Below are 13,888 nucleotides of genomic sequence, written 5' to 3'. Positions count from 1 at the left end.
TCAAACCAGTGCCCCCTGCATTGGAAGCTCGGAGTCTTAACCAGTGGACTGCCAGGGAAGTCCCTGTAGTATTTAGTTCAGCAAACATTTGGAGGCCTTCAGTCCAAAGGACTGTGTGAAATACCACTTGCAGGTAACAGAGACATAAAGCATGTCGTACTGGCTCTCACAGATTTTATGTTAGTGAAGGAAACATATGTCCACAACTAACAATATACATCTCTTAAAAAAAATAGGTTTGGAAGAGAAATTTTGAAATGAGAGTGTCTCTCCTCCTTACTTGTTTATTTACCTAAACTTTTGAGACACGAATGTCATTTTAAAGAAGGAAATTGGTTGTTTTCTAAGGTGGATTGTAATCTATTCTAAATGGAAAATTTTGTTATTGTCTTTTTATTCCAGTGAATGGCTGGTTAGATTAACTAAATTGAAGACAATTTAGATTCTTCACTTCTAGTTTTGTTTTCACCTTTGCTTTTATGTTAAATTTGGTTTTCCATTGTACTGACTTTATTCTCCAAATGAAAATGACTTCTTTCTCCCTCTGGTCCCCTCTCTTCCTTGCCCTCATCCCTCAAGTCTTCCACCCCGTGGAGTGCTCCTATTGCCGGTGTGAGAGTATGATGGGTTTCCGGTACCGATGCCAGCAGTGCCACAACTACCAGCTCTGCCAAAATTGCTTTTGGCGTGGCCATGCCAATGGCCCTCACAGCAACCAACACCAGATGAAGGAGCATTCCTCTTGGGTAACTGCTTTGTGTCTCAGTCTGTGTCCCCAGTGGTTATCTGTTTCATCCGTAACAGCACCAGGGCCACTTTTCTGATAGATGCCTATCAAATAAGGATGTGGTGTCATAAAATATTAACCCTTTCATTTATGATGGGGCTTGCAGATATGTTGTGCTTCATCACTTGATTTGAAAAGCAGAGTTTTTAAAGTTTTAGGAGATGGAGGTATTATGACCTTTGACGTGGTCCCTTTTATTCAGTAAAATGGAATGTTGCAGTGCTCCCTTTCCCAGTGAAAAGTGTCTTCTTTTAAAATTGTACAAGGGGGTACCACCCCCACCCCAGAAGACTTACTCTCTGAGCTTTAAGGAAGATTTAAAGTTCTTTTTTTCAAGCAAACTTTATTCATGCTTATAGGGTTTAAATGTTGCAGAGAAAGCTGCTTGAGATGAAGGAGTTAAATTTTTACCTCTCTAAAGTTGGGTAAATACTGTATTTTACAATTGCCACGCTGATGTCTTTACTTTCAAAAGCAATCTTTTAAATAACAGTATTTGGGTAGAGGTCAATGTCTGATTTTTCTGTGGTGTTTATAAATCATGTAACAAGTTTAGCATCAATCATTTTTTCTTCCCTTCTCTCAGTTTATTTCCAGAGTTTAAAAAATGTCATATTTTTATTTCCTAAATTGCTATAGCCTTGCTTTAAATCCTTTTCCTCTAGCTTTTGTTTGTTGTTTGGTTGGTTTGCTAAAAGGTAGAAAAATATATAGGGTCATAAGTATAATTCAGGATCTAGGTTCTTAAGCCCGGTCATCCTACTAGACTTTAAGTATTAGAAAGCTTCAATAAGCAGGGGTTTGTTTCTATTTTCTTTTTTTTCCTAGTTAGCCATCTTAAAACTCAACCAAGAGAAAAGCAAATAAGTTTATATCAGGGATTAGTTAAAAACAAGAAACAAACTTTAATCAAGTGTATACTTTACTTCCTACATCTCTGATAATGTGTTAGAGATAATTTTTTATTAGATGGCTTTTCAGTTACAGCTAACCCATAAAATTTTGTTAAACTGAACCTCCTATCCTGGGTCTTGTGTTGTAAATTCCAATATTTTTTTTGGTTGAGGAGTCATTATTTTAAATTTTTTAAACAAGCAAAGGGAAAACAAAAAATAAAACCCAGTAGTTTATTCTCTTTTTCATTGACCAGAGAGAATTTATAGATTTTCAAACTGTTACTTTTTCTTCTTCTTAAAGTACAGGTATCCCACTGTATTAAATGACTTATTAATATTTTTCAACTGTTTTTTGTTTAGAGTCTAACTCTTTACACTGAGAAAGCTCTTTGCCTTATTACCTTTCATAATGATTGGATTCTCTGGAATGTATCTACTGAAAATTCTCTTTCTAGATGTTGGGGCTAGGAGGATGAGGAACTTCTTTTTCACCTTAGTGTGAACTTGCTCATTTAGCTAATTTAAAACCCTTATAGAAACGGGAATTTTACATTTATTTAAATATAAGTGACTGTTTGAATATTGCTTTATGATTTACAAAGCAGTTTTTCATATACTCTGTTGATCTATAACATACATAAAGGAAAGTACAGAAATCACAAGTGAATTCTTATATTTCTGTTTGATCCTCACAACACTCTTGTGAAGTAAGTCTTATCGCCATTTATTGTTATTTTTATTTCAGCTTTGTTATTTTTTTCTAGTTTATTAATTTATTTTTGTTATAGTGACTTAAGAGTTCAGGAAAAATCAAGTATTATCAGCATGCATAATTTTGAAGCTGGTATCATAAATGTATTAGTTCTGAATTTTGATGAGTATTTGCATTATGATGGTAGATGCATATTGGTAAGGTCTTTTACGTGTCTGTGTGTGACTTGTTTTTAAGACTAGGACTCTGTGTGCAGTGCCCTTGTTCTTTGAGGAAGATATGGATGAATTTTGAGGCTGTCGTGGGTAAAGAAATTTCCACCTGACAAAAAAATGTGTAATCAGTTTAATAGTAATTTCTTTGAAGTTTGTCCACTGTGTTTGTACTAAAATTTTGAATGAATGTTTCTCTGTGTTCACAACAGATGAATTTAGTGTGCATTTAACCAGTTTGTATATGAATTTGCATTGTAGATTTGATATGTGTAGTGTTGGTGCTTGGAAATTTATTTTGATTTTTCCAAAAGTTCTGTTTAATGTTTTATCTAAGTAACTATGCAGTATAATTCACCATTCTTTTATTCATCAATCCATTCATTTCCCTTTATTATAGAAAAAAATGCCATATGGTACCATACCTGTAATTCATTCTGTCCATTCATTATTTATTCAAAAGATATTTTTTGAGCACCTGCTATGTCCCAGGCACTGTAAGAGGCTTGTGAGATACATCTATGAACAAACCAGACAAAGATTCCTGCCTTGGTGGAGCTTAAGTTTTAAGGGTGTTAAAGAGACCACTAGGGCTCATCAACATCACTGTTTTCCTGTTCTTGCTGGGCACACATCTAGACTACATTTCTCAGCCCCACTGTATCCAAAAGGACCATGTGAATAGCTGTTACCAGTGGAACGTGATCAGAGTGATATATGTCTTCCCAGAACAAGACAGTTAATAACTGGGTGCCTTTTCTATCCCCTCTAGCAGCTTAGTGGAGAGAATTTCATTAGGACCCAGAGAGGATGAAACCATAAAATGAAAGGAAACTGGGTCCTTGAACAATGGGTGGAGAGGAATATCCTGCCAACCTGTGTGACTCTGATGGAAGCAAGGGAGAAACTTTGTGTTAAGCTACTGAGGTTTTAGTTTTTGCTACAGTGGTTGGTACCGGAAGTGGAATTCTGTTAAAACAAAACCTTAAAATTTGTTTCATTGGCTTAGCAGTCAGGTAGCACACTGATGGGGACACTGATGTTGGAGTTGGGAGAGACAGAAACGCAAGTTCTGCAGTGGTGACCAATTTGGTAGATTTGTCATCCATGATAACTTGGAAGACTTGCTTCATGCCAAGCGAACTCTAGGTCAAACGTTGGAAAAGGTTAGAGTGTGTGTTGACTCTTATTGGTAAGGTATTACATGAAAGAGATGAGCTTAGGAAAGAATTGGCTAGTTTTCAAGCAAAAAATGAAAGGGAATAGAGAAAGTTCTGAGAGTTGGGGCAGTGAAAGGAAAAACAGACTATTTCTAGAGAACAAGAGATAAGAGTTGAGAGAGGTTTTGAGCATCAAAGACCTAGTAAATGTTCTCAGTTGAAAAAAAAATGTGACAGTCCTGTGGCAAAGATCAGATGAAGTGTAGCTCTTATTGGCTGCTCATCAGAATCATCTTGCTCCCACCTTCATAGCTTCTGATTTAATGGGTCCAGGGTACACGAAACCTGGATACAGGCAGCTTTTGAAAGTTCTGTTTTGCAGCCAAGATTCTGTTTTGCAGCCAGAGTTGGAAACTGCTGACCTATTGTTTCATGTGGCCTCCAGGTAGCTTCTGTTAGTTGAAAGCAAGAGGCATGGAGGCATGTCTGGGGAAGAACTTTGTGTGTGGTTACTGGCACATGGAACCGACTGGAAACAAATAGATCAAAGGCCTGCTAAGTTTTTGAGGGAATTCTGTTGGCAATGGAACCATGAGCCTGACTGTTACAGCTATAAAATCACTTTTTAAGGACCCAGAACTTGCCCTGGAAAGAGGTGGGTTGTGAAGGTTTTATGGCCCCTCAGGAGGGCGTGCCAGAGCCCACATGGCCAAGGAGAATATTTGATAAGGAAGAACCTTCTGCTCCTGTCCCACTATTGTATATTGGGACTGGGGAGAGCAGGTGCAAATAACATGCCTTTTCAGTTCATAGGTTGTGTCTTAAGGAGCTGCACGTGGTCTTGATGAAGGAAACTGTGCCAGAGCCAGAGGTCCTGCACTTGTAGTTAGATGTGCTGACTGAATGGGACTTCAGGTTTGCTTCTGGGCGGTGGGAGAGGTTTGAGTGTGTTCTTTGTGTAGTGAAAGTGAGCAGAAAGATATTTAGTGATTAGAAGTACTTACCAGTATCCATGTTTTCCTTTTCTTCTGGATATATAACTAGATTATATAGCCATCCTCCTTGTAGCCGGATGGGCCATATGACTAGTTCTTACCAATGGAAGAATTTGTTTAGAAGTCACCTGTGTTACTTCTGGGTCAAGGTAGTTTAAAGCAGGTGTGTCTTCTCCATTCTTTCTATCTCTGCCCTTCCCACTCCCTATGTACACCAGCCCAAATGAAAGGATCTCTGTTAGTTAACAGAGGCAGAGTCCTTAGATGAAAGGAGGCTGGGTCCCTGAATTCATGGATCAGAGCCCCTCTGCCAGTTTACACTGGACTCTCACATGAGCAAGAAACCAGAAAAAGGAATCAAGGGTAGGAGTGGAGATAGTCTTATAGGCCTTGTTGAAAAAGTGAGATTTGAGCAAAGTCTTAGATGTCTGCCTGCAGACATCTGGGGAAGAGCAGAAGTTTTCAGGGTCGTGACCATACAGCAAGCGTGTGTGTGTGAATTCAGGGAACAGCAAAAAAGCCAGCGTAGCCAGAGCAGCAGGAGCCGCAGGAGAACTGTAGGGAGGGGGTCAGAGAGGCAACAGGGGCCTTGTTGGCCATTGTAAGGACTCTGGCTTTTACTCTGAGTGAAAGGAGGAATCTTTATAGAGTTTTGGGTAGAAAATAGCTTGAGTTGATTTATATTTTAAAATGATCAGTCTGGATGCCATGTAAAGAGTAAACAGTGGAAGGAAAAGATAGAAGCAGACCATTTCAGAGAGATGATTGCAGTAATTAAAACAAGATACGATAGGATGTTAGCAGTAGAGGTGATGAAAAGAGTTGAATTAGGATATACTTTATAAATCTGCTTCATGGGTCGGATGTGGCTTGTGAGAGGAAAGGAGTCCAGGGAAGCTGTAAGATTTTGTCCCAAACAGTTAGAAGGATGGAATTGCCATCAGCTGAGATGGGGAAGGTTTGGGCTAAACATCATTTAACAGTGATTAAAAAAAACCAACAACAACAACAGCAACACTGTATCAGGATCTTCCTCCAAATCTGAGTCATTTAAATATGGCAGTAAAAATCCTACTAAATATTATGCATGGTTTGAATAAAGTATTATTTTTAAAAGTATAATTTAATAGAAAACATGGTAGTCTCTGTGACTGAATGAACCACTTAAACAGAAGTCCTTGTTCAGATCATAAGGCTGGATGGTCGACAGGACCCACCTCTGTGTGGGCCTCTGAATGTGGCTTGTGCTTTTCACAGCATGGAGGCATTATTTTAAGAGAGAGCGTCACCGGAGGAAGCATCTGGAGGACCAGCATCTGTGAGAGCTGTGGGGAAGCTGCAAGGCCTTGTCTTACCTGGCTGTACAGTTATGCGGCAACATTCCGCCATATTCTGTTGGTCACAGTCTCTAAGGCTGGAGGGAAGGAGAAGGGACTTCACCTCATGATGGTGGGGTGGCGGTCAAGTCCATCACAGTGGAGCAAGGGTGGTGAGAGAGATCCCCGCAGTTATGTTTGGAAAATACAGTCTGCCACCCAGAGGATAAAGCCTTACATTCTGATCAAGGATTTCCGTTCAGCCACGGAGACTATCATGTTTTTCTACTAAATTAGTACAGTTCAGTGGCATTAAGTATATTCACGTTGTTGTGCGACCATCACCACCATCCATCTTCGGGACCTTTTCATCTTCCCAAATGGAAACTCTTAACCCTTTCCTGATACGCAAGGAGGGCTGGAGGTAAACAAGACTGCTCCCATTCCCTGCCTTCCCCCGTGCCTTACATTCAGGTGTGCACTTATTCTGGTCTTCACTTTACCAAGAGAAATTTGACCCATCCCCGTGTGGTTACTGCTCCATGGCAGGAAGTGTGTATGTGTATATACAATACACTTGTACCACAGTACAGTTTGTTGTCAGTAGAGGTAGTTATATAACTTAGTTGATGATATGGAAATTTCACCTTTCTTCCCAGCAGATGGCAGACTCCACCTCTGAACAAAGTTACTTATCCCGTTCTTCAAAATCAATAAATGACAAAGTATTGGATTTGTTTAACAATCTCTATTAATATTATTGCTTGTTTTTTTTTTTTTTTAAGTAAATATTAATGGGCAACTCACATATGTCCAGTGTAGTTGTTTGGGCACTGATGATATTAAATCATTTACTTTAAGGAGTCAGAAAATTATGTTGTTATAGACTGGGAACAATTAAGACTGTTGACTTTGTCAGAAGCAATGTTTCATTTTCATGTGATCAGCATACCTCTCCTCACATCTCTAGAATTCTAAGAGATAATGTGTATTCATTGAGGAAAAGGTACACTTCTTGGCCATGCCCCTGTTCAGTTCTAAATAGTTACATGTCATAGTTAAATAGCTACTTCGTACGTCGTGCAAAACTAGGCAGGAGGACTACTTTTTTTTTTTTTTTAATAGTTTTAAATATTTATTTATTTATTTATTTATTTATTTATGGCTGTGTTGGGTCTTCGTCTCTGTGCGAGGGCTTTCTCTAGTTGTGGCAAGCAGGGGCCACTCTTCATCGCGGTGCGCGGGCCTCTCACTATCGCGGCCTCTCACTATCGCGGCCTCTCTTGTTGCGGAGCACAGGCTGCAGACGCGCAAGCTCAGTAACTGTGGCTCACAGGCCCAGCTGCTCCGTGGCATGTGGGATCTTCCCAGACCAGGGCTCGAACCCGTGTCCCCTGCATTGGCAGACAGATTCTCAACCACTGCGCCACCAGGGAAGCCCAGGAGGACTATTTTTTTAAAAGGCATAAGACAAGTATACCTACTTGTAGCAAGTTACAGCAGGAGGTAAGATACACACATGAAGAAAACCCAAACAAAAGCTACAAAATCTAGTCCCTTAGGTCAGTGCCCCACACTCCTCAGAAAAACTGCTGAGACTTGCCCACTGTGGCTCTGACCTGTTTTGTTTGGGTTTTTTTTTTAACATCTTTATTGGAGTATAATTGCTTTACAATGGTGTGTTAGTTTCTGCTGTATAACAAAATGAATCAGCTATACATATACATATATCCTCATATCCCCTCCCTCTTGCGTCTCCCTCCCACCCTACCTATCCCACCCCTCTAGGTGGTCACAAAGCACAGAGCTGATCTCCCTGTGCTATGTGGCTGCTTCCCACTAGCTATCTGTTTTACATTTGGTAGTGTATATATGTCAGTGCCACTCTCTCACTTCGTCCCAGCTTCCCCTTGCCCCTCCCCGTGTCTTCAAGTTCATTCTCTACGTCTGCATCTTTATTCCTGTCCTGCCCCTAGATTCTTCAGAACCTTTTTTTTTTTTAGATTCCATATATATGTGTTAGCATACGGTATTTGTTTTTCTCTTTCTGACTTACTTCACTCTGTATGGCAGACTCTAGGTCCATCCACCTCACTACACATAACTCAATTTCGTTTCTTTTTATGGCTGAGTAATATTCCATTGTATATATGTGCCACATCTTCTTTATCCATTCATCTGTCGATGGACACTTAGGTTGCTTCCATGTCCTGGCTATTGTAAATAGAGCTGCAATGAACATTGTGGTACATGACTCTTTTTGAATTACGGTTTTCTCAGGGTATATGCCCAGTAGTGGGATTGTCTAAGCATTTCTTTTAGCCCCTTGTCTTAATAGAAATTTAGCTTTCCTCTAGGTGTTCCACTTCTCTCGCAGCCCTTTCAGGTGGTGGCTATCTATTCTCCCACATCCACATGAATTTTTAGGGTTTGGGAGGTGAAATTATTGTTAGGGTGACCGTATAATTTAGCATATAATCCAGACTCATGTGAGAGTGGAAGGGGACACTGTTAATTATGCAGGGACAACATGCGTAAACTGCGATTATCCTGGGTAAACTATTTATGGTCACTGTTTTAGTTTTCTTTTCCTGCATAATAAATAACCATAAACTTAGCAGCCTAAAACAACAGAAATATGTTATCTAGGTCAGAAGTCCAGGCAATGGCATGGCTGGATTCTCTGCTGTAGGTCTCACTGCGTTGAAATCGAGGTGTCAGCTGCTGAGGCTGTAGTTATCATCTGGGCTTGAGGGTCCTCTTGTCATCTCACTGGTTGTTGGCAGGATTCATTTCATTGCAGCTGTGATAATGAGGTCCCCGTTTTCCTGATAGCTGCCAGCCAGGGGTGACTCTCAGCTCCCAGGGGCTCCCCGCAGTTCCTTGACATGTGGCCCTCATAGGCAGTTCACAGCATGGATGTTGGCTTTCTTCCAGGCCAGCTAGAGTGCATCTCTCTGAAACCTCTTCTGAAACCAGCCAGAAAAAAATGCTGCTTTTAAAAGGCTCACCTGATTAGACCAGGCCCACCTAGGGTAATCTTCCTTTTGCTGTATAACATAATCAGAGGAGTGATCGTTTATCATATTCACAGTTTCCACCTACATTCAAAGAGGAAAGGCTGATACAAGGATGAGGATTATCCTCAATTATAAGTTGAGGGTCAGCTGTGAATGCTGTCACCCTGGTTATTTTCCTTCTTGCATTCCTTCCTGCCACTTCTAGATCTTTACACCCTGAATCTCTTAGATTAAAAAAAAAAAAACAATGCAAGCAAGATGCTGCTTTGAGGATCGTGTCATTTTAGCCCTGTTATCCTTCTTCTTTTCTGGTGGTATTATCTCCTTCCTTTCTGGACATACTCCTTCACTGCTGGATGGATTGGTACCCGATTGATGGCCACCTCATGGTGATTTCTGCATCTCTGTAGTCAAACCTTTTAAGACCTTGGCCACATGGTTTCTTGACTTCTTCAACTCTGACACTCTTCTTCTCCACTGAACATCAGACATCTGCTCCCTCAGTTACACCCTGGACCTTTTCACCACTTCCAACTGCTCCTACTTCCAAAATCACTGATTTTGACATCCTATTCTCCTTTGATATCCCATTATCATTCCAGTTGACTTTTCAACCACTCTCACTAAGATCATTTTTTAATCTCTTTCCAGCCTTTTATCCATTGATCTGTCTCCTCTCTGTATCCATCATTCCTGGCTTCTTTTTTCTTCTCTCCTTACCATTTTAGATATGGCCCTTCATTCCTGTACCATAAACGCCATTGTCCTGTGACTTTTTTATCCATGTCTCTGTCAACTAAATTCATGGATGAACTAATTTATCTGCTTTCTCTAGTACTTCTGGAGAAATCCATACAATAGGACAGATTAGTATTACCTTAAGCTTCATGATCACCGACTACATGTTGATGCTTAGCATTGCAATCCTGTTGCATTTCTCTGATCACCTTGCTTTTCCATTCTTTGCAATGGTCAGTTAAAGTCATAAAGGAGTAAAGTCTCCATTCTTTTTAAACAATCTACCCCAACTCTTCCCTGTCTTTCAGTAGATGATCTCTTTTCTTACACAGAGAAAACAGAAGCCTTAAGACAGGAACCCCCTTAACTTTCTGCTGCCAGCTTCACTAACTCATTTATACGTTTACCCAGCAAATTCTAATTCAGTACCTGCTAACAGTACCTCGCAGACACTGTTCTAGGTGTGGGGTTACTTAGAAAAGGCTAGGACAAAGTCGGTGCCTTCATGGAGCTTACATTTTAAAGGGGACAGATGGATAAAAACATTTTAAAAACAAAATCCCCAAAATAAGTGAACAAGGAAGATATCAAATGATGATAAGTTCTATGTAGAAAAGTAAAATGATAAAAAGATGACTGAACAGCTACTTAGGATATGGTGGTCAGCAACCTGCTGAAACCGACTCAGGAGGAGACAGCAAATCTGAATAAATCTGTGATAAGTAAAGAGATTAAGGTAGTGATAAAAAAAACCTTCCCACAAAAGGCCGGGCCTCCATGCCTTCACTGGTGAGTTCTACTGAACATTTAAAGAGTTAATACCAAGCCTTCACACATTTGCCAAAATAGGAGAGGATGAACACCTCCCAACTCATTCTGTCAGGCCAGTGTTATGCTGATACCAAAACAAAACCTAACCAAACAAAAAAGAGGATATCAAAACAAAAGAAATTACAGACCAATATCCCTTAGGAATGTAGCCTCAAAAATCCTCAATGGGGCTTCCCTGGTGGCCCAGTGGTTGAGAATCTGCCTGCTAATGCAGGGGACATGGGTTCGAGCCCTGGTCTGGGAAGATCCCACATGCCGCGGAGCAGCTGGGCCCGTGAGCCACAATTACTGAGCCTGCGCGTCTGGAGCCTGTGCTCCGCAACAAGAGCGGCCGCGATAGTGAGAGGCCCGCGCACCGCGATGGAGAGTGGCCCCCGCTTGCCGCAACTAGAGAAAGCCCTAGCACAGAAACGAAGACCCAACATAGCAATCAATCAATCAGTCAATAAATAAATAAATAAATCTTTAAAAAAAAAATCCTCAATGAAATATTAGCAAACCAAATTCAACAACATATAAAGAGGATTATACATCAGTTTATGACCAAATGTATATTATCCCAGAAATGCAAGGTTGGTTCAACATGCAAAAATCAATCAATATAATACCATATTATTAGAATGAAGGACAAAAATACATGATTATCACAATAAATGTGAAAAAGGAATTTGACAAAATGCAACCTCCTTTCATGATAAAAATCAAGCAGCAAACTAGAAATAGAGGGTAACTGCCTCAATCTGATAAATTTCTTCAACATCTGTGAAAAACCCATAGCTAATGTTACACTTAATGGTGAAAAACTGAAAGCTTTCCCTGTAAGATCAGGAACAAGACAAGCATGTCTGCTCTTGCCGCTTATATAAACATTGTACTGGCTGTCCTAGCCAGGGCAATTAGGCAACAAAAAGAAATAAAATGCATCCATATTGGAAAAAGAAGTTAAACTCTTTATTTGCAGACCACAAGATCTTGTATACAGAAAAGCCTAAGGAATACATACACACACACACCCCCACAACTATTAGAGGTAATAGTTTACCTCTAAACTATTAGAGGTAATAAACAGGTTCAGCAAGGTTGCAGGATACAAGATCGATGTACAAAAATTAGTTTTCTTTTTTATTCTAGCAATGAACAATCCAAAATGTAATTAAGAAAATAATTTCATTTACTGTAGCATCCAAAAGAAGAAAATAGGAATACATTTAACCAAAGAGGTGTAAGACTTGTACACTGAAAACTACAAAAGTCATTGAAAGAAATTTTAAAAGACCTAAGTAAATACATAGACATGCACATTCATGGATTGGAAGATTTAATGTTATTAAGATAGCAGTACTCCCCAGATTTATCTACAGATTCAGTGTAGTTCTTAGGGAAATCTCAGCTGATTTTTTTCATAACCTCATAAGCTGATCCTAAAATTCATATGGAAATGCAAGGGACCCAAAAAAGCTAAAGCAATCTTGAAAAAGAACACAGTTGGAGGACTCACACTTCCTGATTTCAAAACTTACGTCAAAGTAACAGTAATCAAGACAGTGTAGTATTTGCATGAGGATAGACGTATAGATTAATGGAGTAGAATTGAGAATCTAAAAATAAGCACTTACATTTATTGTCAGTAGATTTTCAACAAGGGTGATAAGACCATTCAGTAGGGAAAGAATAGTCTTCTCAAAATATGGTGCTAAGACAATTGGATATCCACATGCAAAAGAATGAAGGCAGATCCCTGCCTTATCCCATACAATAGATATGATATTAGAAGTATGAGCAACAGGAGAAAATAAATTGAACTTCACTGAAATTAAAAACTTCGGTGCTTCAAAGGATACCACCAAGAAAGTAAAAAGACAACCCACTGAAAAAGAGAAAATATTTGCAAATCATATATCTGATAAGAGACTTGTATCCAGAATTACAAATAATTCTTACAACTCAGCAACAACAACAGAAAAACACCAAATAACCCAATTTAAACACGGGTAAAGGGAAGGTAGAATGGTGGTTACCAGGAGCTGGAGTGAGGGGGAGAAGAGAGGGAGTTGTTGTTTAATCAGTACTATAGAGTTTCAGATTTGTAAGATCCCAGAGTTTGCAAGATCTGTTTCACAGGAATATGAATATACTTAACACTACTGAGTTGTACATTTAAAATGGTTAAGCTGGTAAATTTTATGTGTTTTTTACAATTTTTTTTAAAGTTAACTTTAGAAGAAAACGGGCAAAGGATCTGAATATACATTTCAGAAGGTATACAAATGGCCAGTAAACATGTGAAAAGATGATCAACATTAATTAGTCATTAGGGAAATGACTAATCAAAGCTGCAATGAGATGCCCCTTCACACCCACTAGGTTGGCTGAAATAAAGACTGACGATAACAAGTGTTGTTGAGAATGTGAAGAAATAGGAACCCTAATACACTGCTGGTGGGAATGTAGAATGGTGCAGCCACATTGACAAAATAGTTTAGCAGTTGCTCAGAATGTTAAACAGAGTTACCATGTGATCCAGCAATTCCACTCCTAGGTGAGAATTGAGAATTCTCCTTTGAGAGTTGAAAATATATGTTCACAGAAAAACTTGTTCATGAATGTTCATAGCAACATTATCCAAAATACCTCAAAAGTGGAAATAAAGCCAAATGTCTGTCAACTGTTGAGCAGATAATCAAACATGTTATTTCAACATTATGGAATATTATTAGGCAACAAAAAGAAATGAAGTACTGATACATGCTAAAACATGGATGAACCTTGAAAATATGCTAAGTGAAAGAAGCCAGACATAAAAAGTCACATAGTGTTTGATTCCACTTATATGAAATATCCACAGTAAGCAAATGCATAGGGACAAAGTGGATTAGTGGGGTGGGCAAAAAGAGTATTGGGTTTCTTTTGGGGGTGAAAAACATCTTCTGAAATGAGATATTAGTTATGGTTACACAACTGTTTTAAATATATTAAAACCACTGAATTGTAACTTTAAAAGGGTGAATTTTATGGTGTGTGAATTATATATCTCAATAAAGCTATTAAAAATTGGTCAGGGAAAGTTTTTTTTAAGAAGTGACATTTGAACTGAGATTGGAATGACTAACTTGAGGTTGGTGGTTATGAATTCAAAGTCAGACCAGTCAGCGTAGCTGTATATTTTACTTCCGCCCCCTCATTGTGTGGGTAGAGGAGCAGAGTGGGTGGAGTTGGGGTTT

At 39.2% G+C, this 13,888-nt stretch overlaps 1 protein-coding gene across 15 annotated transcripts in view; it reads left to right on the top strand.

The window, feature by feature from the left end:
• DTNB (dystrobrevin beta) overlaps positions 1 to 13,888 on the top strand; it is a 249,854-nt gene that overhangs the window by 90,336 nt on the left and 145,630 nt on the right. For all 15 annotated transcript variants that reach the window (XM_061211411.1, XM_061211410.1, XM_061211409.1 and 12 more), the window contains exon 8: positions 580 to 746. In XM_061211411.1, coding sequence (XP_061067394.1) covers positions 580 to 746 — 167 coding nt within the window. The remainder of the gene's footprint in view (positions 1 to 579; positions 747 to 13,888) is intronic.

Source organism: Eubalaena glacialis, chromosome 14, assembly GCF_028564815.1.
Source record: "Eubalaena glacialis isolate mEubGla1 chromosome 14, mEubGla1.1.hap2.+ XY, whole genome shotgun sequence".
Lineage (NCBI taxonomy): Eukaryota > Metazoa > Chordata > Mammalia > Artiodactyla > Balaenidae > Eubalaena > Eubalaena glacialis.
Note: the sequence above shows the minus strand (reverse complement) of the source record. Positions and strands in the feature narration are given on the sequence as shown.